The 26,670-nt window shown below is 43.7% G+C and overlaps 1 protein-coding gene across 3 annotated transcripts in view; it reads right to left on the bottom strand.

Annotated features, from left to right (window-relative positions):
• Positions 1-264: 264 nt before the first annotated feature.
• Positions 265-26,670, bottom strand: part of LOC120022279 (programmed cell death 6 interacting protein) — a 29,075-nt gene continuing 2,669 nt past the window's right edge. Inside the window, exons 2-18 of one of the 3 annotated variants that reach the window (XM_038966181.1) lie at positions 21,334-21,388; positions 21,096-21,165; positions 10,920-11,047; positions 10,473-10,626; positions 10,273-10,373; positions 9,468-9,599; positions 7,446-7,668; positions 6,678-6,801; positions 3,552-3,729; positions 3,366-3,477; positions 3,065-3,234; positions 2,628-2,876; positions 2,362-2,496; positions 2,051-2,145; positions 1,721-1,838; positions 910-1,097; positions 265-738 (exon numbers count right to left, since the gene is read on the bottom strand). In XM_038966181.1, the coding sequence (XP_038822109.1) occupies positions 513-738; positions 910-1,097; positions 1,721-1,838; positions 2,051-2,145; positions 2,362-2,496; positions 2,628-2,876; positions 3,065-3,234; positions 3,366-3,477; positions 3,552-3,729; positions 6,678-6,801; positions 7,446-7,668; positions 9,468-9,599; positions 10,273-10,373; positions 10,473-10,626; positions 10,920-11,047; positions 21,096-21,165; positions 21,334-21,388 (2,458 nt within the window). In that variant the 3' untranslated portion in view covers positions 265-512. The remainder of the gene's footprint in view (positions 739-909; positions 1,098-1,720; positions 1,839-2,050; positions 2,146-2,361; positions 2,497-2,627; positions 2,877-3,064; positions 3,235-3,365; positions 3,478-3,551; positions 3,730-6,677; positions 6,802-7,445; positions 7,669-9,467; positions 9,600-10,272; positions 10,374-10,472; positions 10,627-10,919; positions 11,048-21,095; positions 21,166-21,333; positions 21,389-26,670) is intronic. The other 2 variants (XM_038966182.1, XM_038966183.1) reach the window with 2 other exon arrangements.

The following is a 26,670-nucleotide window of genomic DNA, read 5'->3' as shown; positions in this document are numbered from 1 at the left end:
TGTAGAGGGAGTAAGTGTAAATGGAGGGATGGAAGAAGAGCGAGAGAGAGAGAGAGAGAGAGAGAGGGTAGAGGAGAGGGAGAGAGAGGGTAGAGGAGGGAGGGAGAGAGAGAGAGGGTAGAGGAGAGGGAGAGAGAGGGTAGAGGGAGGGAGAGAAGGTAGAGGAGGGAGGGAGAGAAGGTAGAGGAGGGAGGGAGAGAAGGTAGAGGAGGGTGGGAGAGAAGGTAGAGGAGGGAGGGAGAGAAGGTAGAGGAAGGAGGGAGAGAGAAATGGTAGAGGAGGGAGGGAGGGAGAAAAGGTAGAGGGAGGGATAGAAGGTAGAGGAGGGAGGGAGAAATGGTAGAGGAGGGAGGGAGCAAAGGTGGAGTGCTAGAAGTGAAACGTAAGTAAGGGAGAGGAAGAAGGGAGAGAGCGATTGAGGAGTTATTGCTGGGCGTAGTAGCATGGTTTCCACTGTCGGTCGGAGTAGGGATAGCAGAGGAGAGGGATGGAGGAGAGGAGTGATAGAGTAGTTATTGTTGTGGGTAGTATGGCTGTGGTGGTGGTTGTTGGGGCTGCTGTTGGTAGGTGTAGGGGTGCTGCTGTGTGGGGGGGACCCCAGGGTAGCCCCCCTGTCCGGGTGCTGCGGCCTGCTGATAGGGGACGTAGGGCTGCATGTTAGGCTGCATAGTGGGGGGCATGTTGTACTGGCCGTACGCTGCATACGGGTTATAACCCATAGGCATCTGGTAGGCATACCTGGAGATACAGAGAAAGAGAGGTTAGTGTGTATGAAAATGAGAAGACAGGGATAGTTAGAAGAGAGAGAGTTAACAGAAGTGAGACGAACAACAGACGGACTACAGTTGTGCAACGCACACAGCCTACCAACTAGGACAATAAGGATATTGATTGATTTGATTGACTCACCCGGGGTATCCCTGATATGTGGGGTAAGGTGGTCCCTGGGCCTGTGAGGGAGGGGCCATGGGTGGGGGGTTTACTGGTTGAGGCTGGTTACTGGGAGGGTTGCCTGGTGCGGAGGCGGCCTGGGGGGGGAAGGCAGGGGGAGGGGGCCGCTCGGGAGGCTGGGCCTTCGCCTGGGGCTGCTGAGGCTGCTGGAAACGGAAGAGGGAAAGATCAGAGGTCAATAAAAATCAGTCAAAACAGATAAATAGTAAACCTTGTGACAACTGCTGATGTAAAGGGGTTAACAAACATTTCATTGATTGCTTGAAAAGGGATATTTTTACAACGTCACAATAAGAGACAATATTACGGTCATGTCTCTGTCGTGATTGAGGGAGTTCGTCAGGCTGAACCGGGCTATGGCCCGTCAAGACCAGGTGAAGCTGCTCAAATCAAACAGTCATTGTCAACAAGGCAGCATTGTGCATCGTTGAGAAACATACAATATATGTTTGAATTTTCAAACTAGTTTTCCTTGGTAAGATAAAGCACATGTTTATTTTATCAAGAGCAAACACTTTAGCATTAAGTCAATACTCCACGTGCTTCACATACGTCACTCTGTTGAGCCAACTTCGCCATCGGCTTTGAAAGGGGCACACAACTCACACGCGGGAGACGGCTCGGTTACAAACGAATGCAATCGCTTTCACCCGATGCAAATTTCGCCCACCCAGTGAACCGGGCAAGTTTAATTGAATCCTCATTGGCACAGAGCTGCCTTCTGATTGGGCTGGAGGGAGGAGCCACCCAGCTGTGATTGGCTACTTACGAAGACAGTCCTTGGTGCGGGGGTTGGTCCAGTGGCGGTGGGGGTGGGGTTAGTCTGGTAGGCAGGGACAGAGAAGGACGGGGCACTGGGCTCCCTGGCGATGCTCTGCTGCAAATCCCTGGGTGGGTAACCACAATAACAGCAATGTCAGTCAGTGGTCACCAAGGCAACCCCAACATCAGTTGCTCGTCATGGTCACTTCTAGTTCACATAAATCACCAATCACATAAAAACATAATCAATGACATTTCACTAATAACACAATACAGTGATTATTACAAATATTCATAACTGCAGCATCGTTATTGAGACGACATCACCACCACATACTTCAGCAGTTCATCCCGTTCTGTCTTGCGGGCGAAGACGATGTCACTGCACTTGTTCTGGAACTTCAGCAGGATCTCTGTGAGGTCATTGTAGAACTACAGAGAGCGAGAAGGTGATTGGTCAGACTGAGAGACAACCAAAGTCATCCAATCATCAAGCCCTTGTCAAGTTCAACCGGTTGTTTTTCCGGGGTTAGAACAAAAATGTGTATTGTTGGGTGACACCGTCTTAGAAACAGCCCTCCTTTTCCCTGGACAACCCACCCATTCCCTAGAAACAACCCTTCCTGCCGTTCCCTAGGCGACAGTTACCTTGGTGCCCTCTCTGAGGTTGCTGGTGATCTCAACGTAGCTGTCGTGGGCCGAGGCCAGCTTCTTCAACACCTCCTCACGATCATTAGCCTCCGAGTTGGACTGCTTCAGACTGGAGAACTCCTGGTGAGATGCCTGGGGGGAGACAATCAACAGTTGGAGATGGAAGGAGAGAATCGATAAAGTAACATTTCTCGCCATCTGAAAAAAGTATTTGTTGAAATTGTGTATAGGGGTGTTTAGGCGAGTGTGTGTCTGTAGCCTACCTGCACGTTGCCCAACAGCTCTTCCTGAGAGCGGAGGCTGGCTTGAACCCTCTGGCTGTAGCTGCCGTATGATTGGTCCAGCTGGCTCATTGACAGTGACTCCTCATTGATGGCCCCGTCCTGAGCCAGAGCCGTCAGGAAGCTGGAGGACATGTCAAAGGTCACACCCTTAATCTCCGTCTCCAGCACCTCCCTCCCTCTCTTCACCTCCTCTAGCTGGGACAGCTGGGAACGCAACACACTCACAACCTAGAGGGAGAGAGAATACATAGTTAGAACACACACACACACACACACACACACACACACACACACACACACACACACACACACACACACACACACACACACACACACACACACACACACACACACACACACACACACACACACACACACACACACACACACACACACACACACACACAATCCCTCACCTCGCTGCCCTGCAATGTCTTAGCAGGGTTGGCTGAAGGTATGGCAGCGGTGAGTTCAGCCTCAGGTTTACAGAGGAGAGCGATCATCTCACAGTGTGCATTATAACGCTCCCTGACCACCTGGTCAGCCTGCACTGCCTTGTCCAACACACTACGGAAGTTACCACCCTCTGGACCGCCGGAGGTAGAGAAGCAGAAATAAATATCATTTGATTCCAAGGTAGTACACAACACCACACATATCAGTATGTTTGTTTTTGGATGTGTGTGTAGGCATGAGTAGGTGTGTGAGTGTGTGTACCCGCTCTGAGTGGTTTGTAGAGGTCTCCAGAGGGAGTTCTGTTCCAGCGTTGGCTGAACTTGGATCTCAGCTCGCTGTCTGTCGACTCCTCATCATCCAGCATCTTCAGAGACTACAAACACACACACATTACACATCATGGGTATACGAACGCGCGCGCGCGTGTGTGTGTGTATACACACACACCTCATCCAGGATCTCTCTGTTGCGTGTCAGTAGTTCCGGCAGGTCTCTGATCAGTTGCTCTATGCTCTGCAGCCCCCCCTGCTGGACGATGGCATGGGCCTTTTCAATAATGGATTGTGGGATAGAATCTCCAGACAGGTCCTCCAGAGCCGCAGGCAGGTTCAGAGATGCCAGGACACTGTTGTTAAATTATCAATACATGATCAATATAGACATGCCAACACACTGTTTAGTTATTAACACAATTCACCACCAATAAATACGACGTACACAGTGTACAAAACATTAAGAACACCTGCTATTTTCATGACAGATTGACCAGGTGAATCCAGGTGAAAGCTATGATCCCTTATTGATGTTAAATCCACTTCAAGCAGTGTAGATGAAGGGGAGGAGATAGGTTAAAGAAGGGTTTTTAAGCCTCGAGACAATTGAGACATGGATTGTGTATGTGTGCCATTCAGAGGGTGAATGGGCAAGACAAAATATTTAAGTGCCTTTGAATGGGGTATGGTAGTAGGTGCCAGGTGCACCGGTTTGTGTCAAGAACTGCAACACTGCTGGGTTTTTCACGCTCAACAGTTCCCTGTGTGTATCAAGAATGGTCCACCACCCAAAGTACATCCAGCCAACTTGACACAACTGTGGGAAGCATTGGAGTCAACATGGGCCAGCATCCCTGTGGAATGCTTTCGACACCTTGTAGAGTCCACGCCCTGACGAATTGAGGCTGTTCTGAGGGCAAAGGGGGGGGGGGGGGGGGGGGTGCAACTCAAGGCTAGCTGCAGGAAGCAGAAATTTGCTTCCTGCAACACAAACTCAAAAAAGTTCTGGGACACTGTAAAGTCCATGGAGAATAAGAACACCGCCTCCCAGCTGCCCACTGCACTAAGGATAGGAAACACTGTCACCACCGATAAATCCACTATAATTGAGAATTTCAATAAGCATTTTTCTACGGCTGGCCATGCTTTCCACCTGGCTACCCCTACCCCGGTCAACAGCACTGCACCCCCCACAGCAACTCGCCCAAGCCTTCCCCATTTCTCCTTCTCCCAAATCCAGTCAGCTGATGTTCTGAAAGAGCTGCAAAATCTGGACCCCTACAAATCAGCTGGGCTAGACAATCTGGACCCTTTCTTTCTAAAATGATCTGCCGAAATTGTTGCAACACTTATTACTAGTCTTTTCAACCTCTCTTTCGTGTCGTCTGAGATTCCCAAACATTGGAAAGCAGCTGCGGTCATCCCCCTCTTCAAAGGGGGGGACACTCTTGACCCAAACTGCTACAGACCTATATCTATTCTACCCTGCCTTTCTAAGGTCTTCAAAAGCCAAGTCAACAAACAGATTACCGACCATTTTGAATCCCACCATACCTTCTCCACTATGCAATCTGGTTTCAGAGCTGGTCATGGGTGCACCTCAGCCACGCTCAAGGTCCTAAACGATATCATAACCGCCATCGATAAGAAACAATACTGTGCAGCCATATTCATTGACCTGGCCAAGGCTTTCGACTCTGTCGATCACCACATCCTCATCGGCAGACTCGATAGCCTTGGTTTCTCAAATGATTGCCTCGCCTGGTTCACCAACTACTTCTCTGATAGAGTTCAGTGTGTCAAATCGGAGGGCCTGTTGTCCGGGCCTCTGGCAGTCTCTACGGGGGTGCCACAGGGTTCAATTCTTGGACTGACTCTCTTCTCTGTATACATCAATGATGTCGCTCTTGCTGCTGGTGAGTCTCTGATCCACCTCTACGCAGACGACACCATTCTGTATACTTCTGGCCCTTCTTTGGACACTGTGTTAACAACCCTCCAGGCGAGCTTCAATGCCATACAACTCTCCTTCCGTGGCCTCCAATTGCTCTTAAATACAAGTAAACCTAAATGCATGCTCTTCAACCGATCGCTGCCTGCACCTGCCCGCCCGTCCAACATCACTACTCTGGACGGTTCTGACTTAGAATATGTGGACTACAAATACCTAGGTGTCTGGTTAGACTGTAAACTCTCCTTCCAGACTCACATCAAACATCTCCAATCCAAAGTTAAATCTAGAATTGGCTTCCTATTTCGCAACAAAGCATCCTTCACTCATGCTGCCAAACATACCCTTGTAAAACTGACCATCCTACCGATCCTCGACTTCGGCGATGTCATTTACAAAATAGCCTCCAATACCCTACTCAATAAATTGGATGCAGTCTATCACAGTGCCATCCGTTTTGTCACCAAAGCCCCATATACGACCCACCACTGCGACCTGTACGCTCTCGTTGGCTGGCCCTCGCTTCATACTCGTCGCCAAACCCACTGGCTCCAGGTCATCTACAAGACCCTGCTAGGTAAAGTCCCCCCTTATCTCAGCTCGCTGGTCACCATAGCAGCACCCAACCGTAGCACGCGCTCCAGCATGTATATCTCTCTGGTCACCCCCAAAACCAATTCTTCCTTTGGCCGCCTCTCCTTCCAGTTCTCTGCTGCCAATGACTGGAACGAACGAATCTCTGAAACTGGAGACACTTATCTCCCTCACTAGCTTTAAGCACCAGCTGTCAGAGCAGCTCAGATTACTGCACCTGTACATAGCCCATCTATAATTTAGCCCAAACAACTACCTCTCCCCCTACTGTATTTATTTATTTTGCTCCTTTGCACCCCATTATTTCTATCTCTACTTTGCACATTCTTCCACTGCAAATCTACCATTCCAGTGTTTTACTTGCTGTATTGTATTTACTTCACCACCATGGCCTTTTTTTTTGCCTTTACCTCCCTTATCTCATCCCATTTGCTCACATTGTATAAAGACTTATTTTTCTACTGTATTATTGACTGTATGTTTGTTTTACTCCATGTGTAACTCTGTGTTGTTGTATGTGTCGAACTGCTTTGCTATATCTTGGCCAGGTCGCAGTTGTAAAGGAGAACTTGTTCTCAACTTGCCTACCTGGTTAAATAAAAAAAATATTAGGAAGGTGTTCTTAATGTTTTGTCCACTCAGTGTATGATGACGTAACCGGGTGCTGTTGACTGTATTGATAATGTAATGTACTGAAATTAATACAGTAGACAAAAAAACAATTCAATTGTTAAATGATCAAAGTAACATCCATACCCGTTGCAGAGGTTAGTAGCTTCCCTCATAGTTCCTACCAGTCTGTTGACGGTCTCAGCCTTCCTCTGGCTGTACACACTCATACTCTGCTGCACAGCCATGGGCACCATCTTCTCAAACAAGTCTATACAGACACACACATCATAAACTAACCCACACATTTACAAACACTTTTAGACATCTACACAAAAAGCAAAAGTGTGCCCCCCCCCGTACCAGTGAACTTGGCGCTGAGTGGTTGTGTGTGTACTCGGTCTCTCACCAGTGAACTTGGCGCTGAGTGGTTGTGTGTGTACTCGGTCTCTCACCAGTGAACTTGGCGCTGAGTGGTTTTGTGTGTACTCGGTCTCTCACCAGTGAACTTGGCGCTGAGTGGTTGTGTGTGTACTCGGTCTCTCACCAGTGAACTTGGCGCTGAGTGGTTGTGTGTGTACTCGGTCTCTCACCAGTGAACTTGGCGCTGAGTGGTTGTGTGTGTACTCGGTTTCTCACCAGTGAACTTGGAGCTGAGTGGTTGTGTGTGTACTCGGTCTCTCACCAGTGAACTTGGCGCTGAGTGGTTGTGTGTGTACTCGGTCTCTCACCAGTGAACTTGGCGCTGAGTGGTTGTGTGTGTACTCGGTTTCTCACCAGTGAACCTCGCGTTGAGTGGTTGTGTGTGTACTCGGTCTCTCACCAGTGAACTTGGCGCTGAGTGGTTGTGTGTGTACTCGGTTTCTCACCAGTGAACCTCGCGTTGAGTGGTTGTGTGTGTACTCGGTCTCTCACCAGTGAACTTGGCGCTGAGCGGAGGTGTGATGGTGGTAGCCTTGACCAGCGCTGCCTTGCCGATGTGTTCCAGGTCTTTGACCTCGGGGACGCGGTCGTGGTAGATGAAGTCATTGTCCTTCTTAGCGGCGGTCAGAGCACGGCTGATCTTATCACTAAGGTCTTTCACACTGACGTACTCATCATAGCGAGACGCTACCGTCTTCACCAGCTCTGTAGCATGCTGCAGGGAAGGAGAGAATAGAGGAGTGAATGATAGTCAGATCCTTCGCACTGTCAATCATAAAGCAGGGCTAGACTCTTCACTAATTAGTTTGCTGAGGGATGGAGAGAACGAGAGAATAGAGAAGAGTAAACAAAGTATGAAGACTTTGGTTGAGTGGTTGTGTTTACAGTGGGAAGAAAAAGTAGGTGAACCCTTTAGAATTACCTGGATTTCTGCATAAATTATTCATAAAATCTGATCTTCACCCAAGTCATAACAATAGACAAACAGTCTGCTTAAACTAATAACACAAACAATTATAATTGTTCATGTCTTTATTGAACACACCGTGTAAACATTCACAGTGCAGGTTGGAAAAAGCATGTGAACCCTTGGATTTAATAACAGGTTGACCCTCCTTTGGCAGGAGGAAAACCAAACGTTTTCTTTAGTTGGGGATCAGAACTGCACAACGGTCAGGAGGAATTTTGGACCATTTACAAAACTGTTTCAGTTCCACAATATTCTTGGGGTGTCTGGTGTGAACCGCTCACTTGATGTCATGCCACAGCATCTCAGACGGGTTGAGGTCAGGACTGACTGGGCCACTCCAGAAGGTGTATTTTCTTCTGTTGAAGCCATTCTGTTGTTGATTTACTTCTGTCTTTCGGGTTGTTGTCCTGTTGCATCACCCAACTTCTGTTGAGCTTCTATTGGCAGACAGATAGCCTTACATTCTCATGCAAAATGTCTTGATAAACTTGGGAATTCATTTTCCCGACGATGATAGCAAGCTGTCCAGGCCCTGAGGCAGCTAAGCAGCCCAAACCATGATGCTCCCTCCACCATACTGTACAGTTGGGATGAGGTTTGATGTTGGTGTGCTGTGCCTTTTTTGTCCACACAGTGTTGTGTGTTCCTTTAGTTTCATCTGTCCACAGAATATTTTGCCAGTGGCGCTGTGGAACATCCAGGTGCTTTTTTGCAAACTTCAGACGTGCAGCAATGTTTTTTTGGGACAGCAATGGCTTCTTCCGTGGTGTCCTCCTATGAACACCATTCTTGTTTAGTGTTTTACGTATCGTACTCGTCAACAGAGATGTTAGCATGTTCCAGAGATTTCTGTAAGTCTTTAGCTGACACTCTATGATTAACCTCATTGAGCGCTCTTGCAGTCATCTTTGCAGGACGGCCATTCCTAGGGAGAGTAGCAACAGTGCTAAACTTCCTCCATTTATAGACAATTGGTCTTACCATGTACTGACTTTTAGAGATACCTTTGTAACCCTTTCCAGCTTTATGCAAGGCAACCATTCTTAATCTTAGGTCTTCTGACATCTCTTTTGTTCGAGGCATGGTTCACATCAGGCAATGCTTCTTGTGAATAGCAAACTCAAATTTTGTGCGTGTTTATAAAATAAAATGGGGCAGGATAGCTCTAACCAAAATCTCCAATCTCGTTTCATTGCTTTAACTCCAGGTTAGTTGACACCCGACTCCAATTAGCTTTTGGAGAAGTCATTAGCCTAGGGGTTCACATACTTTTTCCAACCTACACTGTGAATTTTTTTATTATGTATTCAATATAGACAAAATACAATAATTTGTGTTTTTAGTTTAAGCACACTGTTTGTCTATTGTTGTGACTTAGATGAAGATCAGATCAAATTTTATGTCAAATTTATGCAGAAATCCAGGTAATTTTAAAGGTTCACATACTTTTTCTTGCCACTCTATTTGGTCATAAGAAAATCACTACATTTTCAGGTTGGCTACACTGTAAGAACCACTGGGTTAGAGTTGCGCTGTGTGTGTACCTGCAAGCGAGCGATCTCCTCCCCAAAGTGTTTCTTCTGCTTGGCGAGGATAGACTGGTGTAGCTCAGCGTTGGCCTGCATGATGCAGTGTTTAGCTGCCAGCACCGGCAACACCTCCTGGAAATAAATACACTGACCAGGGAGAAGCAACCACAGAGCAGTGCGCACACGCACGCACACGGGGCAAACCAAAACACATACACGCAAACAAAGGGAAAACCAAAGAACAACACCGCCAAGAGCAAATCACGAACGAGTTTCACGTCACAGAAGCCAAATCAGGAACACATGCACACACACCACCACGAGGGATGCAGAGAGCGGAGGATAACAGGAGAGAACAGAACAGGACAGGCAATGAGTAAGTGATTAACCTTTCTGCAACATTCACCCAAACTTTATTACAAAGTAGTGTGTGTGTGTCTGCAAAGTCCAGCCCATGTATTCCCACCCCAGACCGTGTGTGTGTGTGTGTGTGTGTGTGTCTGTGAGCGTCTTTTAGTAGTAAGACAGGTCAGTCAGATTTCAAACACATAATTTCAGAAGCTCATTATTAGGTAGTGAGAGACCAATAAGAACGGGAGTGAGACGGTGAAAGCGCCACTGAGAATACAGCCCAAGTAGTGAACAAGAACAACCAATGAGAAAACAGCTCAGGTAGTGGATAACAAATCAGAATGGAGACTGTATGGTAAACAACCAATCGGAACAGAGATAGTGAAATGAGAGAAATGGGGAAAGTTCCACACCCTGAGGGTTATCCTCACACACACACACACACATACACACACGCGCACACACACACCTTGGGCAGGTTCTCTTTGTACTGACACTGCTTGAAGGCGTCGCTGTAGAAATCTGCCGCCTGATTGGCCAGTTTAGCGATGATGGCGTCCTTCATCTTATCTGTAGGGCAAACGATACCATGGTTACTTGATTTATGCACACACACGGGTAATGTGTGTGTATAGCATGTGTGTGTGTGTGTGTGACGTATGTGTGTACCTGAAGTAGCCTTGAGAAAGAAGACTTCCTGTGCCTGAGCCAGCATGATGAGACTGAGGGTTCCTACGGTCTCAGGAGAGATGTCCATTGTAGGTTCTCTGTTCAGAGCGGACAGCACTGTGTCCTTAATGTGACCAAATGCTCCACTCGCCAACTGGAGGGAGTGGAGGAGGGAGAGAGTATGACAGAGAGAGATGGAAAGACAGACAAGGGGGGGTATTGGTTATATTATTACTATGTAGAATTTAAGTATTATTATAAAAAAGGTAGTCATTGGCTGTAATATCATTAGCAGTACTGTAGTAATACCTGGTAGTAATATCAGTATTACTATAGATTTTGGTAGTATTTGGCTGTAGTATTAGTAGTACTGTAGTAATTAGATGTGGTATAAATAATAGTGTTACTATAGAACCTGGTAGTATTGTAGCATTACTGTAGTAGTACCTGGTAGTATTTGGCTGCGGCCTTCAGTCCTTCATCGCTGTCCAGGTTTTGTTCTGAAGCGATCTGACTTGCCAACGCTGCTCCATTGAACAACACACATGTCTTCTCATAGCCCAGACTGGCCAGGGCTAAAACGCGCGCGCGCACACACACACACACACACACACACACACACACACACACACACACACACACACACACACACACACACACACACACACACACACACACACACACACACACACACACACACACACACACACACACACACACACACACACACACACACACACACACACACCAGGCTGATGGGGTTACAATAGGGTTACAGAGATTCACCTCTCACTGTGAGATAGCACACGCCAGCCCAGCTCTACACATGCCATAGACAGGTAATAATTTAGGTATGTTGCAGGGTTTCCATGAGGAACATTTGGCACCGGACAAGTGACCTGAAAGATTTGACATTTATCTGACATTTGAGAACTGTACTGGTCATCCATATGCATTGGGAAAGTAACCCATTAGGGCATCCATCCACGCAGCCAGCGCAATCAATAAACAAGGGATATTGGCCAAATGAGCCACACTTACGTGTCCTTAAAACCAGCCTTTCAACAAATTACAAAAACACTATCCCTTGTGTTTTGATGTTTAGCATATGCAGAACTTTATAGTCTGTTTTATTGGTTTTAACTTTCCTCAAATATCAATTGTCCACCTTACGGTTCAGCTGTCAGAGATTTGATCACTAAATGCATCAGGGAATTGCATGCATAGGCCTATAGGCATCTACTGTATGAAATTAATATTTAAAAAGATCAAATCAAATTTGATTTGTCACATGCACTGAATAGACCTTACAGTGAAATGCTTACTTACAAGCCCTTAACAATCAGTAAAAAAAAGAAAGAAAAAAAAGAAGTGTGAAATGATTTACTAAAATAAACTGAAGTAAAATATAAATAAAAAATAAAATTTAAAATGTTTTTTTTAAACATTTTTTAAAGAGCAACAATAAAATAACAGTAGCGAGGCTATATAAAAAGGGGTACTGGTACAGAATCAAGGTAATATGTACATGTAGGTAGAGGTAAAGTGACTATGCATAGATAATAAACAGAGTGTAGCAGCAGCGTAAAAAATGGGGGTGGGGTCAATGCAAATAGTCCGGGTAGCCATTTGATTAGCTGTTCAGGAGTTTTATGGCTTAGGGGTAGAAGCTGTTAAGAAGCCTTTTGGACCTAGACCTGGCACTCCTGCACCGCTTGACATGCGGTAGTAGAGAAGAGTTTATGACTAGGGTGGCTGGAGTCTGACAATTTTAGGGCCTTCCTCTGACACCACCTGGTATAGAGGTCATGGATGGCAGGAAGCATGGCCCCAGTGATGTACTGGGCCGTACGCACTACCCTCTGTAGTGCCTTGCGGATGGAGACCGAGCAGTTGCCATATCAGGCGGTGATGCAACCAGTCAGGATGCTCTCAATGGTGCAGCTGTAGAACTTTTTGAGGATCTGAGGACCCATGCCAAATCTTTTCCTGAGGGAGAATAGGCATTGTCATGCCCTCTTCACGACTCTCTCCACATTGGTGATGTGGACACCAAGGAACATGAAGCTCTCAACCTGCTCCACTAGAGTCCCGTCGATGAGAATGGGCGTGCTCCTTTTCCTGTAGACCATGATCATCTCCTTTTCTTGATCACATTGAGGGAGAGGTTGTTATGCTGGCACCAGACTGCCAGGTCTCTGACATTCTTCCTATAGGCTGTGTCATCATTGTCGGTGATCAGGCCTACCACTGTTGTGTCATCAGCAAACTTAATGATAGTGTTGGAGTCGTGCTTGGCCATGCAGTCATTGGTGAACAGGGAGTACAGGAGGGGACTGAGCACGCACCCCTGAGGGGCCCCCGTGTTAAGGATCAGCGTGGCAGATGTGTTGTTACCTACCCTTACTACCTGGGAGCGGCCTGTCAGGAAGTCCAGGATCCAGTTGCAGAGGGAGGTGTCTAGTCCCAGGGTCCTTAGCTTATTGATGAGCTTTGAGGGCACTATGGTGTTGAACACTGAGCTGTAGTCAATGAACAGCATTCTCACGTAGGTGTTCCTTTTGTCCAAGTGGGAAAGGGCAGTGTGGAGTGCAATAGAGATTGCGTCATCTGTGGATCTGTTGGGGCCATATGCAAATTGGAGTGGGTCTAGGGTTTCTGGGATAATGGTGTTGATGTGAGCCGTGACCAGCCTTTCAAAGCACTTCATGGCTACAGACTTGAGTGCTACGGGTTGGTAGTCATTCAGGGAAGTTACCTGGGTGTTCTTAGGCACAGGGACTATGGTGGTCTGCTTGAAACATGTTGGTATTACAGACTCCATCAGGGACAGGTTGAAAATGTCAGTGAAGGGCCTCCCGGGTGGCGCAGTGGTCTAGGGCACTGCATCGCAGTGCTAACTGCGCCACCAGAGTCTCTGGGTTCGCGCCCAGGCTCTGTCGCAGCCGGCCGCGACCGGGAGGTCCGTGGGGCGACGCACAATTGGGCTAGCGTCGTCCGGGTTAGGGTGGGTTTGGCCGGTAGGGATATCCTTGTCTCATCGCGCTCCAGCGACTCCTGTGGCGGGCCGGGCGCAGTGCGCGCTAACCAAGGGGGCCAGGTGCACGGTGTTTCCTCCGACACATTGGTACGGCTGGCTTCCGGGTTGGAGGCGCGCTGTGTTAAAGAAGCAGTGCGGCTAGGTTGGGTTGTGCTTCGGAGGACGCATGGCTTTCGACCTTCGTCTCTCCCGAGCCCGTACGGGAGTTGTAGCGATGAGACAAGATAGTAATTACTAGCGATTGGATACCACGAAAATTGGGGAGAAAAGGGGATAAAATTAAAAAATAAAAAATAAAAAAATAAAATGTCAGTGAAGACACTTGCCAGTTGGTCAGCGCATGCTCGGAGTACACTTCCTGGTAATCCGTCTGGCCCTGCAGCCTTGTGAATGTTGACCTGTTTAAAGGTCTTACATCGGCTACGGAACGCGTGACCACACAGTCTTCCGGAACCGCTGGTGCTCTAATGCATGCTTTAGTGTTGCTTGCCTTGAAGCGGGCATAGAAGTCATTTAGCTCGTCTGGTAGGCTTGTGTCACTGGGTAGCTCGCGGCTGTGCTTCCCTTTGTAGTCCGTAATAGTTTGCAAGCATTGCCACATCCGACAAGCGTTGGAGCCAGTGTAGTACAATTCAATCTTAGTCCTGTATTGATGCTTTGCATGTTTTATGGTTGGTGGTGGGGCATAGCGGGCTTTCTTATAAATGTCCGGGTTAGAGTCCCACTCCTTGAAAGCGGCAGCTCTACCCTTTAAATAGTGCGGATGTTGCCTGTAACCCATGGCCTCTGGTTGGGGTATGTACAGTACATACCCCAACCCCAACCATACAGCTTGAAGACTGGGTCAACACACAGAGAGCAGACGGCCGAGGTGTTTCAACTGTGCAGATCCGACTGAAAGCCAAAACAATCGCCACCGTAATGAAGTTTGAGGATTTTAGAGGTGGACCGTTTTAGTGCCAGCATTGGTTTGTGGTGGTAAATTGACAGCTACGAAAAATATAGATGAAAACTCTCTTGGTAAATAGTGTGGTCTACAGCTTATCATGAGATACTCTACCTCAAGTGAGCAAAACCTTAAGACTTTCTTAATATTAATTTAGTGCACCAGCAGTTATTTACAAATAGACACAGACCTCCACCCCTTGTCTTACCGGAGGCAGATGTTCCGTCTTGCCGATACACGGAAAACTCAGCCAGCTGTATGTTATGCATGTCCTTCTTTCAGCCACGACTCAGTGAAACATAAGATATTACAGTTAATGTCCCGTTGGTAGGATAGTCTTGATCGGAGCTCATCCAGTTTATTATCCAACGTTGGCTAATAGGACTGATGGTAGAGGCGGACTACACACTCGCCGTCGGATCCTTACAAGGCACACCGACCTACGTCCTCGAAATCTCTGTCTCTTCTTCATGCGAATGACGGGAATTTGAGCCTTGGCTGGTGTCTGAATTAAATCCTTCGCATGTAGACACGTTAAAGAAAAAAATCTTCGTCCAGTACGAGGTGAATAATCGCTGTCTTGATATCCAGAAGCTTTTTTTGGTCATAAGAGACGGTGGCAGAAACATTATGTACAAAATAAGTAACAAATAACGTGAAAAAACACACACGATAGCACAATTGGTTAGGAGCCCGTAAAATGGCTGCCATCTCATCCGGCACCATAAATATAAAAGAAAGAAAAGCTTAGGCCTAGCCCCAGAGAGAGAGAGAGATGGAGATATGCTGGCGGAATGATATGACAGGACATGCATTTCTTTATCCTTGTCAGATAGGCTACTGCGTCTGCTATACAGATATATACAGTTGTGGCCAAATGTTTTGAGAATCACACAAATATTAATTTTTACAAAGTCTGCTGCCTCAGTTTGTATGATGGCAATTTGCATATACTCCAGAATGTTATGAAGAGTGATCAGATGAATTGCAATTCATTGCAAAGTCCCTCTTTGCCATGCAAATGAACTGCATCCCCCCAAAACATTTCCACTGCAATTCAGCTCTGCCACAAAAGGACCAGCTGACATCATGTCAGTGATTCTCTTGTTAACACAGGTGTGAGTGTTGACGAGGACAAGGCTAGAGATCACTCTGTCATGCTGATTGAGTTTGAATAACAGACTGGAAGCTTCAAAATGAGGGTGGTGCTTGGAATCATTGTTCTTCCTCTGTCAACTATAGTTACCTGCAAGGAAACACGTGCCGTCATCATTGCTTTGCACAAAAAGTGCTTCACCGGCAAGGATATTGCTGCCAGTAAGATTGCACCTAAATCAACCATCTATCGGATCATCAAGAACTTCAAGGAGAGCGGTTCAATTGTTGTGAAGAAGGCTTCAGGGCGCCCAAGAAAGTCCAGCAAACGCCAGGACCGTCTCCTAAAGTTGATTCAGCTGCGGGATCAGGGCACCACCAGTACAGAGCTTGCTCAGGAATGGCAGCAGGCAGGTGTGAGTGCATCTGCACGCACAGTGAGGTGAAGACTTTTGGAGGATGGCCTGGTGTCAAGAAGGGCAGCAAAGAAGCCACTTCTTTCCAGGAAAAACATCAGGGACAGACTGATACTCTGCAAAAGGTACAGGAATTGGACTGCTGAGGACTGGGGTAAAGTAATTTTCTCTGATGAATCCCCTTTCCGATTGTTTGGGGCATCCGGAAAAAAGCTTGTCCGGAGAAGACAAGGTGAGCGCTACCGTCAGTAGCTGTCATGCCAACAGTAAAGCATCCTAAGACCATTCATGTGTGGGGTTGCTTCTCAGCCAAGGGAGTGGGCTCACTCAGAATGTTGCCTAAGAACACAGCCATGAATAAAGAATGGTACCAACACATCCTCCGAGAGCAACTTCTCCCAACCATCCAGGAACAGTTTGGTGACGAACAATGCCTTTTCCAGCATGATGGAGCACCTTGCCATAAGGCAAAAGTGATAACTAAGTGGCTCGGGGAACAAAACATCAATATTTTGAGTCCATGGCCAGGAAACTCCCCAGACCTTAATCCCATTGAGAACTTGTGGTCAATCTTCAAGAGGCGGGTGGACAAACAAAAACCCACAAATTCTGACAAACTCCAAGCATTGATTATGCAAGAATGGGCTGCCATCAGTCAGGATGTGGCCCAGAAGTTAATTGCCAGCATTCCAGGGCAGATTGCAGAGGTCTTGAAAAAGAAGGGTCAACACTGCAAATATTGACTCTTTGCATCAACTTCATGTAATTGTCAATAAAAGCCTTTGACACTTATGAAATGCTTGTAATTATACTTCAGTATTCTATAGTAACATCTGACAAAAAATATCTAAAGACACTGAGGCAGCAGACTTTGTGAAAATTAATATTTGTGTCATTCTCAAAACTTTTGGCCACGACTGTACAGCTAATTCGTACATTTTCTATCAGAATATTTTTTTATAAAGATAAGTATTATTGTGCACCAAATGCACCAAATTCTTTTTCAATCTTCAATATAGAAATGCTACCAAAAAAAACGTATTAAAACTTGTTACAAATGATGGAGTCACGCATGATTCACCAAATGATATTTTGAAAGAGGAAGTAAAGTACTTTAAGAATATGTTTTCGTTTCAGGCTCCTCCATCTCCACTAACTGAAACTAATTGTATGGATTTTTTCCCTAATAATAATGTAAAATTAACATCTGTACAGAAAGACTCATGTGAAGGCCTAATTACAGAGGAGGAACTACTTGATGCAATTGGGGCCTTTAAGGATGGGAAAACTCCAGGACTGGATGGCATACCAGTGGAAGTATACAAACATTTTTTTGATATACTCAAAGGACCATTATTAGCTTGTTTTAACCACTCCTATATAAATGATAGATTATCAGACACGCAACAAGAAGGTGTGATATCATTATTACTGAAACAGGACCCAAGTGGTATATATAAAGATCCAGTCCATTTAAAAAATTGGAGACCTCTTACACTTCAGTGTTGTGATGCAAAAATCCTAGCAAAATGCTTGGCGCATAGAATAAAAAAAGTTTTGTCAGATATTATTCATCCTAATCAGACAGGTTTTTTACATGGACGATACATTGGAGATAATATAAGGCAAGTACTGGAAACAATAGAACACTATGAAATATCGGGGACACCAGGCCTGGTTTTCATAGCTGATTTTGAAAAGGCTTTTGATAAAGTACGACTGGAGTTTATATATAAATGCCTAGAATATTTCAATTTTGGGGAATCTCTTATAAAATGGGTAAAAATTATGTATAGTAACCCTAGGTGTAAAATAGTAAATAATGGCTACATCTCAGAAAGTTTTAAACTATCTAGAGGAGTAAAACAAGGTTGCCCACTATCGGCATATCTATTTATTATTGCCATCGAAATGTTAGCTGTTAAAATTAGATCAAACATTAATATTAAGGGATTAGAAATCCAGGGCCTAAAAACTAAGGTGTCATTGTACGCTGATGATTCATGTTTTCTTTTAAAACCACAACTAGAATCTCTCCACAGCCTCTTAGAGGATCTAGATACATTTGCTATCCTCTCTGGATTAAAACCAAATTATGATAAATGTACCATATTACGTATTGGATCACTAAAAAATACACATTTTACATTGCCATGTAGTTTACCAATTAAATGGTCTGACGGAGAGGTGGACATACTCGGTATACAAATCCCAAAAGAAAGAAATGATCTCACTCCAATAAATTTTTATAGAAAGTTATCAAAAATAGATAAGATCTTGCTACCATGGAAAGGAAAATACCTGTCTATTTGTGGGAAAATCACCCTGATTAACTCTTTAATCATATCACAGTTTACCTATTTGCTTATGGTTTTGCCTACACCTAGTGACCTGCTTTTTAAATTATATGAACAAAAAATATTCAATTTTATTTGGAACGGCAAGCCAGATAAAATTAAAAGGGCCTATTTATATAACGAATATGAATTCGGAGGGCAGAAATTATTAAATATTAAAGCATTAGACCTCTCACTAAAGGCATCAGTCATACAAAAGTTATACTTAAATCCAAACTGGTTCTCTAGTAGATTGGTACGAATGTCTCATCCTATGTTCAAGAAGGGCCTTTTTCCCTTTATTCAGATTACACCTGCTCACTTTCGGTTGCTTGAAAAGGAAATAATCTCCAAAATATCTTTATTTTTTAAACAAGCCTTAGAAAGTTGGTTGCAATTTCAGTTTAATCCACCTGAAAGGACGGAACAAATAGTACAACAAATCTTGTGGTTAAATTCAAATATAGTAATTGATAAAAAAAACTGTATTTATCGAAGAAATGTTTAAAAAATGTATAATTTTTGTGAATGATATCATACATAGGACTGGTGGAGTAATGTCACACATGCAGCTAACACAGACATATGGAAATGTCTGCTCTACCCAAAATTACAACCAATTAATTGCAGCATTACCACAAAAATGGAAGAGGCAGGTAGAAGGGGATAAAAGTAAGGAACTTGTATGTCGGCCTTATATTAAAGAACATAAATGGTTAAAGAAAAGTGTGATAAATAAAAACATATACCAATTTCATTTAAGGACCAAAAAACTGACAGCTGTGCCATATAAATTGCAAAATAGTTGGGAAGAGATTTTCGATGTACCCATTCCATGGCACATGGTTTATGAATTGATACGCAAAACAACGCCGGATTCAAAACTTCGAATTTTTCAATTTAAATTATTGTACAAAATTCTTGCAACTAATAGAATGTTATATATATGGGGGATACAATCTTCCCAGCTCTGTAGATTCTGCTGTGAGGAGGCAGAGTCATTAGACCATTTATTTTGGTATTGTCCGCATGTAGCTCGTTTTTGGTCACAGGTCCAGGAATGGTTGAAGAATTGCAACATTTGCGTAGAACTAACGCTACAGATAGCAATACTGGGGGATTTGAAAAGCCATAGTCAATCAATCAATAATATAATAATTATTTTAGCAAAAATGTTTATTTTTAATTTACAATCCGTGGAAGCTATGAGAATAGGAAGATTCAAATCTTTTGTGAAGCATCACAGCACAGTTGAAAAATATATGGCAAATAAAAATCAGAAATGGATGATGTTGGAAGATAGATGGGAAAGGTTGAGTGGAGCTGAAGGGTGGGACTAATAACAAGATAAACAATGTAGGGCATACGGGATCTGTGAAATGTGTATAGGTGCGGAGCTATTGTGAAATAGCACAGTTACAAGTGGAAATCAAACTGGATGGACAACAGAAATAGAGGAAGGACTAAGAACAAACAAGAGAGAACTATTATAAAGTAGACTGTGTCTGTAAAATGTGTATAAGATGTATAAATTGAAGGTAAAAACAGAAATGTTTATCAGTTTACTCCAATTGGGGGATCGGTGGTAGGGTTTGCGGGGAATAATAATAAAGGTATAATCTTTTAAAAAAGTATGTATGTCTATGTAGGTATGTGTATGTATATATGTGTATATGTATGCATACGTGAATGGATATATATATTTACCCAAAAAAATATGGGGGATTGGAAATGATGCAGACAATTACATTGAAAGCAACATTCTTTCCGCAATATTAAGCTGATCCACCCCCCAAAAAAAATAAAAAAAATAAATAATAATAAATAAATAAAAGATAAGTATTATTGTTAGATTACAGGAGTAACTATGGTAGGCCTAAAACATTCTTCCTCGCCTCAAGTTCAAGGAGTGCAAGTCAGTTGGACTGCCGGTACGCACTGCCTTCATATCATAGGCCGGCAGTATAATAGCCAGACCAAAAGTAATTAAGTCTAGCCATTGTTTATAGGTAAAATACAAGCAGGATATTATATTGCAGCAAACACAACATTACAGTTGGAACTTAATTTAGCTAAAGAAAATGGCTCAACAGAATTAAACAAACCACTTTTTAAACAGAAGCTTTGAACAGGCTATCACAGCAATATGCGAACAATATTCATTTTACAACCGGCCTACTTATAACCTAACTAAACACAGAGCATACAATAAAAAAGACAAATCAAACTGAATTTAGCCAACAAAAATGACTCAACAGAATGAAACAAAACATGTTTTGCATATTTAAAGAACTGGTTTAGATGACTAAATAGGCCTAAAATAATAACAATGAGCGAGTTGCACAGTAGCCACACCAACGTTTCTCTCGTCTTTGTCACCTACAATATTAAAACTTGTCCATACGGAGGACATTCCCCCTTGTAGGCATACTCTCTAACTTTCATTTTACTTAAATGAAAAAGGTCTCCATCTTCGCAATTAACAGTAGCCCAGGCAAAAGCCCCTCTCTCTTCAGCAGCAGGTGCATGCATGTAAGGCAGAGTGTAATGAGTGAGAGAATGGTGCTGAAGCGTGAAATCTGGGTTTATGATAGGCAGCCCTGGACAATTTGGCCGGCTACGATTTAATTTACCGTCTTTTAATTTATTTGATCGGCCAAAAGCCGGGTAACGGAAACCTTGATATGTTGAAAAAGACAAGGAGCGAACACACATCATACAATATTACTGCCTCCTACACCTACTGGAACAACCATGCCCGCAGGCCACGTATGTGTGTGTGTAGCGTACCTAGTTTGACTGAGCCCCCGAACAGTGAGCCCTTATCAAAGGCATCTTTCCATGTGAAGGTTAGACACAGCTGCAGGAACACAGAAAGAGAGATTAGCAACATTATCAAACAAATCTTATTTTTTATTAGCGTTTCATGTGTGACGTGATTCTCTGTACCACGCAGACACATACTGTATTCTATTGTTTTCAGCAACAGTGTGTATTTTGTATTGAGTGGATGAGAGGTTATATGTACCTGGTTTTCAGAGAAGGGAAACTTGGGCTCCACGGCACACAGCTGATCATAATACCTACAGAAAAAAGAGATGTTATTGACTGTTATTGACCAACTACGCTTGTGCGGAATCCAGATTCTCATATCTGCCTTGTGCCATTCCAGGATACTCTGGAATTTTGTATTTAACCTTTATTTACCTAGGCAAGTCAGTTAAGAACAAATTATTATTTACAATGGATGGCCTAGGAACAGTGGGTTAACTGCCTTGTTCAGGGGCAGAACGACAGATTTTTACCTTGTCAGCTCAGGGATTCGATCTAGGAAACTTCCGGTTACTAGTCCAACGCTCTAACCACTAGGCTACCTGCCTCTAACCACTAGGCTACCTGCCTCTAACCACTAGGCTACCTGCCTCTAACCACTAGGCTACCTGCCTCTAACCACTAGGCTACCTGCCTCTAACCACTAGGCTACCTGCCTCTAACCACTAGGCTACCTGCCTCTAACCACTAGGCTACCTGCTGAATGCTTATGTAAATGTGATATTTCAGGGTTGTTTTATTTATACTCAGTAAGAACCTTTGGCAGCCTCTAGTCTTCTTGGGTATGACGCTACAAGCTTGGCACACCTGTATTTGGGAAGTTTCTCCCATTCTTCTCGACAGAGCTTGAGACGATCTGCAAAGTTGGATGGGGAGCGTCGCTGCACAGCTATTTTCAGGTCTCTCCAGAGATGTTTGATCGGGTTCAAGTCCGGGCTCTGGCCAGGCCATTCAAGGCATTCAGAGACTTATCCTGAAGCCACTCCTGCGTTGTTTGGCTGTGTGCTAAGGGTCGTTGTCCTGTTGGAAGGTGAACCTTCGTCCCAGTCTGAGGTCCTGAGCAGGTTATCAAGGATCTCTCTGTACTTTGCACCGTTCATCTTTCCCTCGATACTGACTAGTGTCCTAGTCCCTGCCGCTGAAAAACATCCCCACAGCATGATACTGCCACCACCATGCTTCACCGTAGGGATGGTGCCAGGTTTCCTCCAGACGTGACATTTGGCATTCAGGCCAAAGAGTTCAATCTTGGTTTCATCATACCAGAGAATCTTGTTTCTCATGGTCTGAGAGTCTTTAGGTGCCTTTTGACAAACTCCAAGCGGGCTGTCATGTGCCTTTTACTGAGGAGTGGCTTCCGTCTGGCCACTCTACCATAAAGGCCTGATTAGTGAAGCGCTGCAGAGATGGTTGTCCTTCTGGAAGGTTCTCCCATCTCCACAGAGGAACTTTGTGGAGAGTGATCATCGGGTTCTTGGTCACCTCCATGACCAAGGCCCTTTTTCCCCAGATTGCTCGGTTTGGCCGGGCAGCTAGCTCTAGGAAGAGTCTTGGTGGTTCCAAACTTCTTACATTTAAGAATGATGGAGGCCACTGTGTTCTTGGAGACCTTCAATGCTTCAGAAATGTTTTGGTACCCTTCCCCAGATCTGTGCCTTGACACAACCCTGTCTCGGAGCTCTATGGACAATTCCTTCAACCTCATGGCTTGGTTTTTGCTCTGACATGCACTGTGAACTGTGGGATCTTATATTGACAGGTGTGCGCCTTTCCAAATCACGTCCAATCAATTGAATTTACCACAGGTGGACTCCAATCATGTTGTAGAAACATCTGAAGGATGATCAATGGAAACAGGATGCACCTGAACTCAATTTCGAGTCTCATATTTTTATTTCACCTTTCTTTAACCAGGTAGGCTAGCTAAGAACAAGTTCTCATTTACAACTGCGACCTGGCAAAGAGTCTGATTACTGAATACTTGATTTAATTTTATACATTTGCAAAAATGTCTAAAAAAACGTTTCTTCGCTTTGTCATTATGCGGCAGTGTGTGTAGATTAATAAGGATTTTTTTTATTACACTTTATAATAAGTGTGTAACGTAATAAAATGTGGAAAGAGTGAAGGGGTCTGAATACTTTCCGAATGCACTGTATTAGACAGCAAGGCTCTTGATTCAGGAGGGGATTCTCTACTATTTCCAAGCGGAGCTTGATTTTGGAATAATTTAACCACTTAGCTAGATAGCTACTAAATGAACAAACCAAATACACAACTGCAAACCATTTAGTAAATTTTAGACAGTTAATAGATATAAGATACCTAGTTGGAAAACATTTAGTTGTGAACTCTATACTGTAACTAGATCACCTGGCACATGCTGTGAGTGACTCACAAGGCTCCAGTCTTTCGTCCTTGTGTGCTTGTAAACAAACACCACGTAACAGGGGACTACTGTTAAGCTTCATAATGAAAAATTGTGACAGGTGAAATAAAGAACGCAATCTTCTTTATCTTCTAATGTATTGCACAAGTTGAGTGCAGGAATTTACTTAAAAAGTAGCTACAAATATTAAAATGTGTAAAAAACTAAATAATTTAAAACCCCAAATGAAATAGTTTCAACAGTATAGACTATTAAAAAAACATCCCGTGGTAGTTCCAAATACCCTGTTATACAGTATACCCCCCAGGCCTACCAACAACAGTGTGTTGGGAAAGCTGCACTGGCTCAGAGATATGACAGTGAGTCAGAGAGTGGAGTGACTATCACTTGTGGTAATATGCTTCAGTTATATGCTTCTGTGATATGGAATATTCCATTCTCCTGGAATGACAAGACAGAGAGAGAATCTTGTGACTGAGAGAATCCCCTTTTTACTACTGTTGGTATTCCCGGTGGGTCGTTCCACGATATTAGTGCCTTTTACCTCCTTTTGATATTTTAAGTAGAAATTTTGCACAAATATTTGAAAAGCCTTTTATATTAAATTAAGTTTCCTTCAATTTGGTCAACATGGAAAATTCAATAAATCCGATTTTTTTATATGAATAAAGCATCCTCTGTTACTTCTAGGAAGATTTTAACCAGTTAACCCCAAAATGTCTCCAAGTTTACACCATCATTGTAAAGGCCTAATTATTCTGAAGATTAAATAAATAATAATGTGATTCATTCTAAGGTAAAATAAACATGTTCCTCATTTTAAGGTCAACCCTGTTACATGAACGTAACTCTCGTTTTAATATGGTGAAACTATTCCTTAAAAAAAATATATATATATATATATATAAACAAACATTGACCATCTAATAGTCAAATCATAGTGTTAAAGCAGGTGAGCTCGTTCTACTCCTTTTGGCCATTTTCTGGTGTTTTGTGGTGAAAAACTGAGCAGGTCGAGCATAACACGTCAACCCGTTACCCATAGATAGGCAGGCTAGATTTTTAAACTATTTCTATTTCATTGTAGGGTTGTGACGATGCCAGTATCACAATATTTTTTCTATGGCAAAAATGTAAACACGAACCAGTCCAAACTCTTTGGTCCTTTAAAAAAACATCTGTAAGTAAAATATTGTGTGCTATAGCATGGAAAATAAATACATGTGACTCTGGATGACAACATAATGTTGTTTGTTTCCAACATTAGGGCATTTTTCCCCATAAAGAAGATAAATCCACTTCGTGTTTTGTTTCCTTGCCGCGACACTAACAAGTATTGCAATTAGTGATGCACCAATGACATTTTTGGCCGATATCCAATATTTTCCTTGCCCCCAAAAAACGATACAGATAACCGATATTTTAAATGTGAGCGGCCTTTTGAACATTCTGGTACAGTTAAATAGTTAACACACACACGGACGCAGCGGTCTAAGGCACTGCATCTCAATGCAAGAGGCGTCAGTACAGTCCCTGGTTTGAATCCAGGCTGGATCACATGAATGGGAGTCCGTGATTAGGAGTCCCATAGGGCGGTGCACACTTGGTCCAGCGTCGTCCGGGCCGTCATTGTAAATAAGAATTTGTTCTTAACTGACTTGACTAGTTAAATAAAGGTTACACACACAGACACAGACTGACCAAAAAGTTATTTTGTTGGCATTTATGTATGTCCCCATTACCAGTAAAACATAATCAAAACCTATTTCTTTCACTTACTTGCTGTGCTGTTTCGTTGTTCATTTGTTCAGTCGTTTCATTCTCAACCAGAATTTTTATGGAACGCCGTTTGGGTCTTTGCGTATCAAAAAATATACTATTTAACACTATTTGACGTGTCAAATAACACAACATAATCTGTTTCAGTAGCTATAGTTAGCTAGCTAGTAGAATTATGCTAGCTAACTATATAGCTAGGTGTCATCATCTAAAATAACCCTAATTTATAAGACAGTTCTTATTTGATTAATGGTGGTTGGACCCATCTGTGAAGCTAGCCACAATAAGGATTAGGCACAATAGTGGACTTTGCGGTTAGCCTTCAAAATAAAAGTATGACATAATTCTACTAGTTGTATTTATTTGCATCACTGTCAATGCCATACTTTTATTTTGAAGGCAAACCGCAAATTCCACTATTGTGCCTAATCCTTATTGTGGCTAGCTTCACATAACCCAGTCCGGTCGAGCCTCACTAGCCAGATGAAGCTAGCTGGCTGCTTATAACGTTAGCTTTGAGCAACAGGGTTAAGTAGCTGGCCAGCTATTTATTTTCATGAACTGAAGTTAAATTTCAATAGGCGAACAACAAGTGGCAACCTAGCTAATACTTACTTACAAGGATTCCTAAATCATTGCTAAGAATAATGAAAATGACTGCAGTTCCTACTGGTCATTGATTCCAGGCTGGTTGTATTGGTGCTAGCTAGATACAAAGCTAAAGCTAGCTACCCCAGAAGTTGCGGTCAAACAAATGATGCTTTATTACCAAAGCGGCATTGTAAACACATTGTTCGTGGCCGGTGTTTGCTTGTTTGTTGACTTTTTTGTACAGCTTTAACAGTGCTACTGTATCTTTTTTGACACGCAAAGACCCAAACGGTGTTCCATAGTATGTATGTCGTGAAGCTCATAGCAGTGACGCTATTACTGTGTAACTCCGGTAGGGCAACATCGGAAAAATAGCTTACTTGGTATTGTTAACCGGTGCTCGACCAGTTGGCGAAAGCCAACATCACCCACGACACAGAAAGTTTGATTATCAAGGGAAATTAATTCCATTATCTTGGCTTTAATGGATTTCGCCTTTGAGTTGTTTGGCTGAAATTTTGACTTGTTGACTGCTCGAGCCACACAGCAGACATTGTGGGCTAGTTTAGGAATGCTGTGTTGCGCAAAATTTTACGTGGCGTCATTACGTCATGTACCTTCGTTATATAGGTACGTCAGCTGTGACATGGTTTTGCACATCGGGCGTTAAACTAGACATCGGCCGATATCGATGTTGACATTTTTAGCTAATATCAGCCGATTCCGATATGTTCACCAATATATCGTGCATCCCTAATTGCGATACTGGTATCG

Source organism: Salvelinus namaycush, chromosome 27 (assembly GCF_016432855.1).
Source record: "Salvelinus namaycush isolate Seneca chromosome 27, SaNama_1.0, whole genome shotgun sequence".
Classification (NCBI taxonomy): Eukaryota; Metazoa; Chordata; class Actinopteri; order Salmoniformes; family Salmonidae; genus Salvelinus; species Salvelinus namaycush.
Note: the sequence above shows the minus strand (reverse complement) of the source record. Positions and strands in the feature narration are given on the sequence as shown.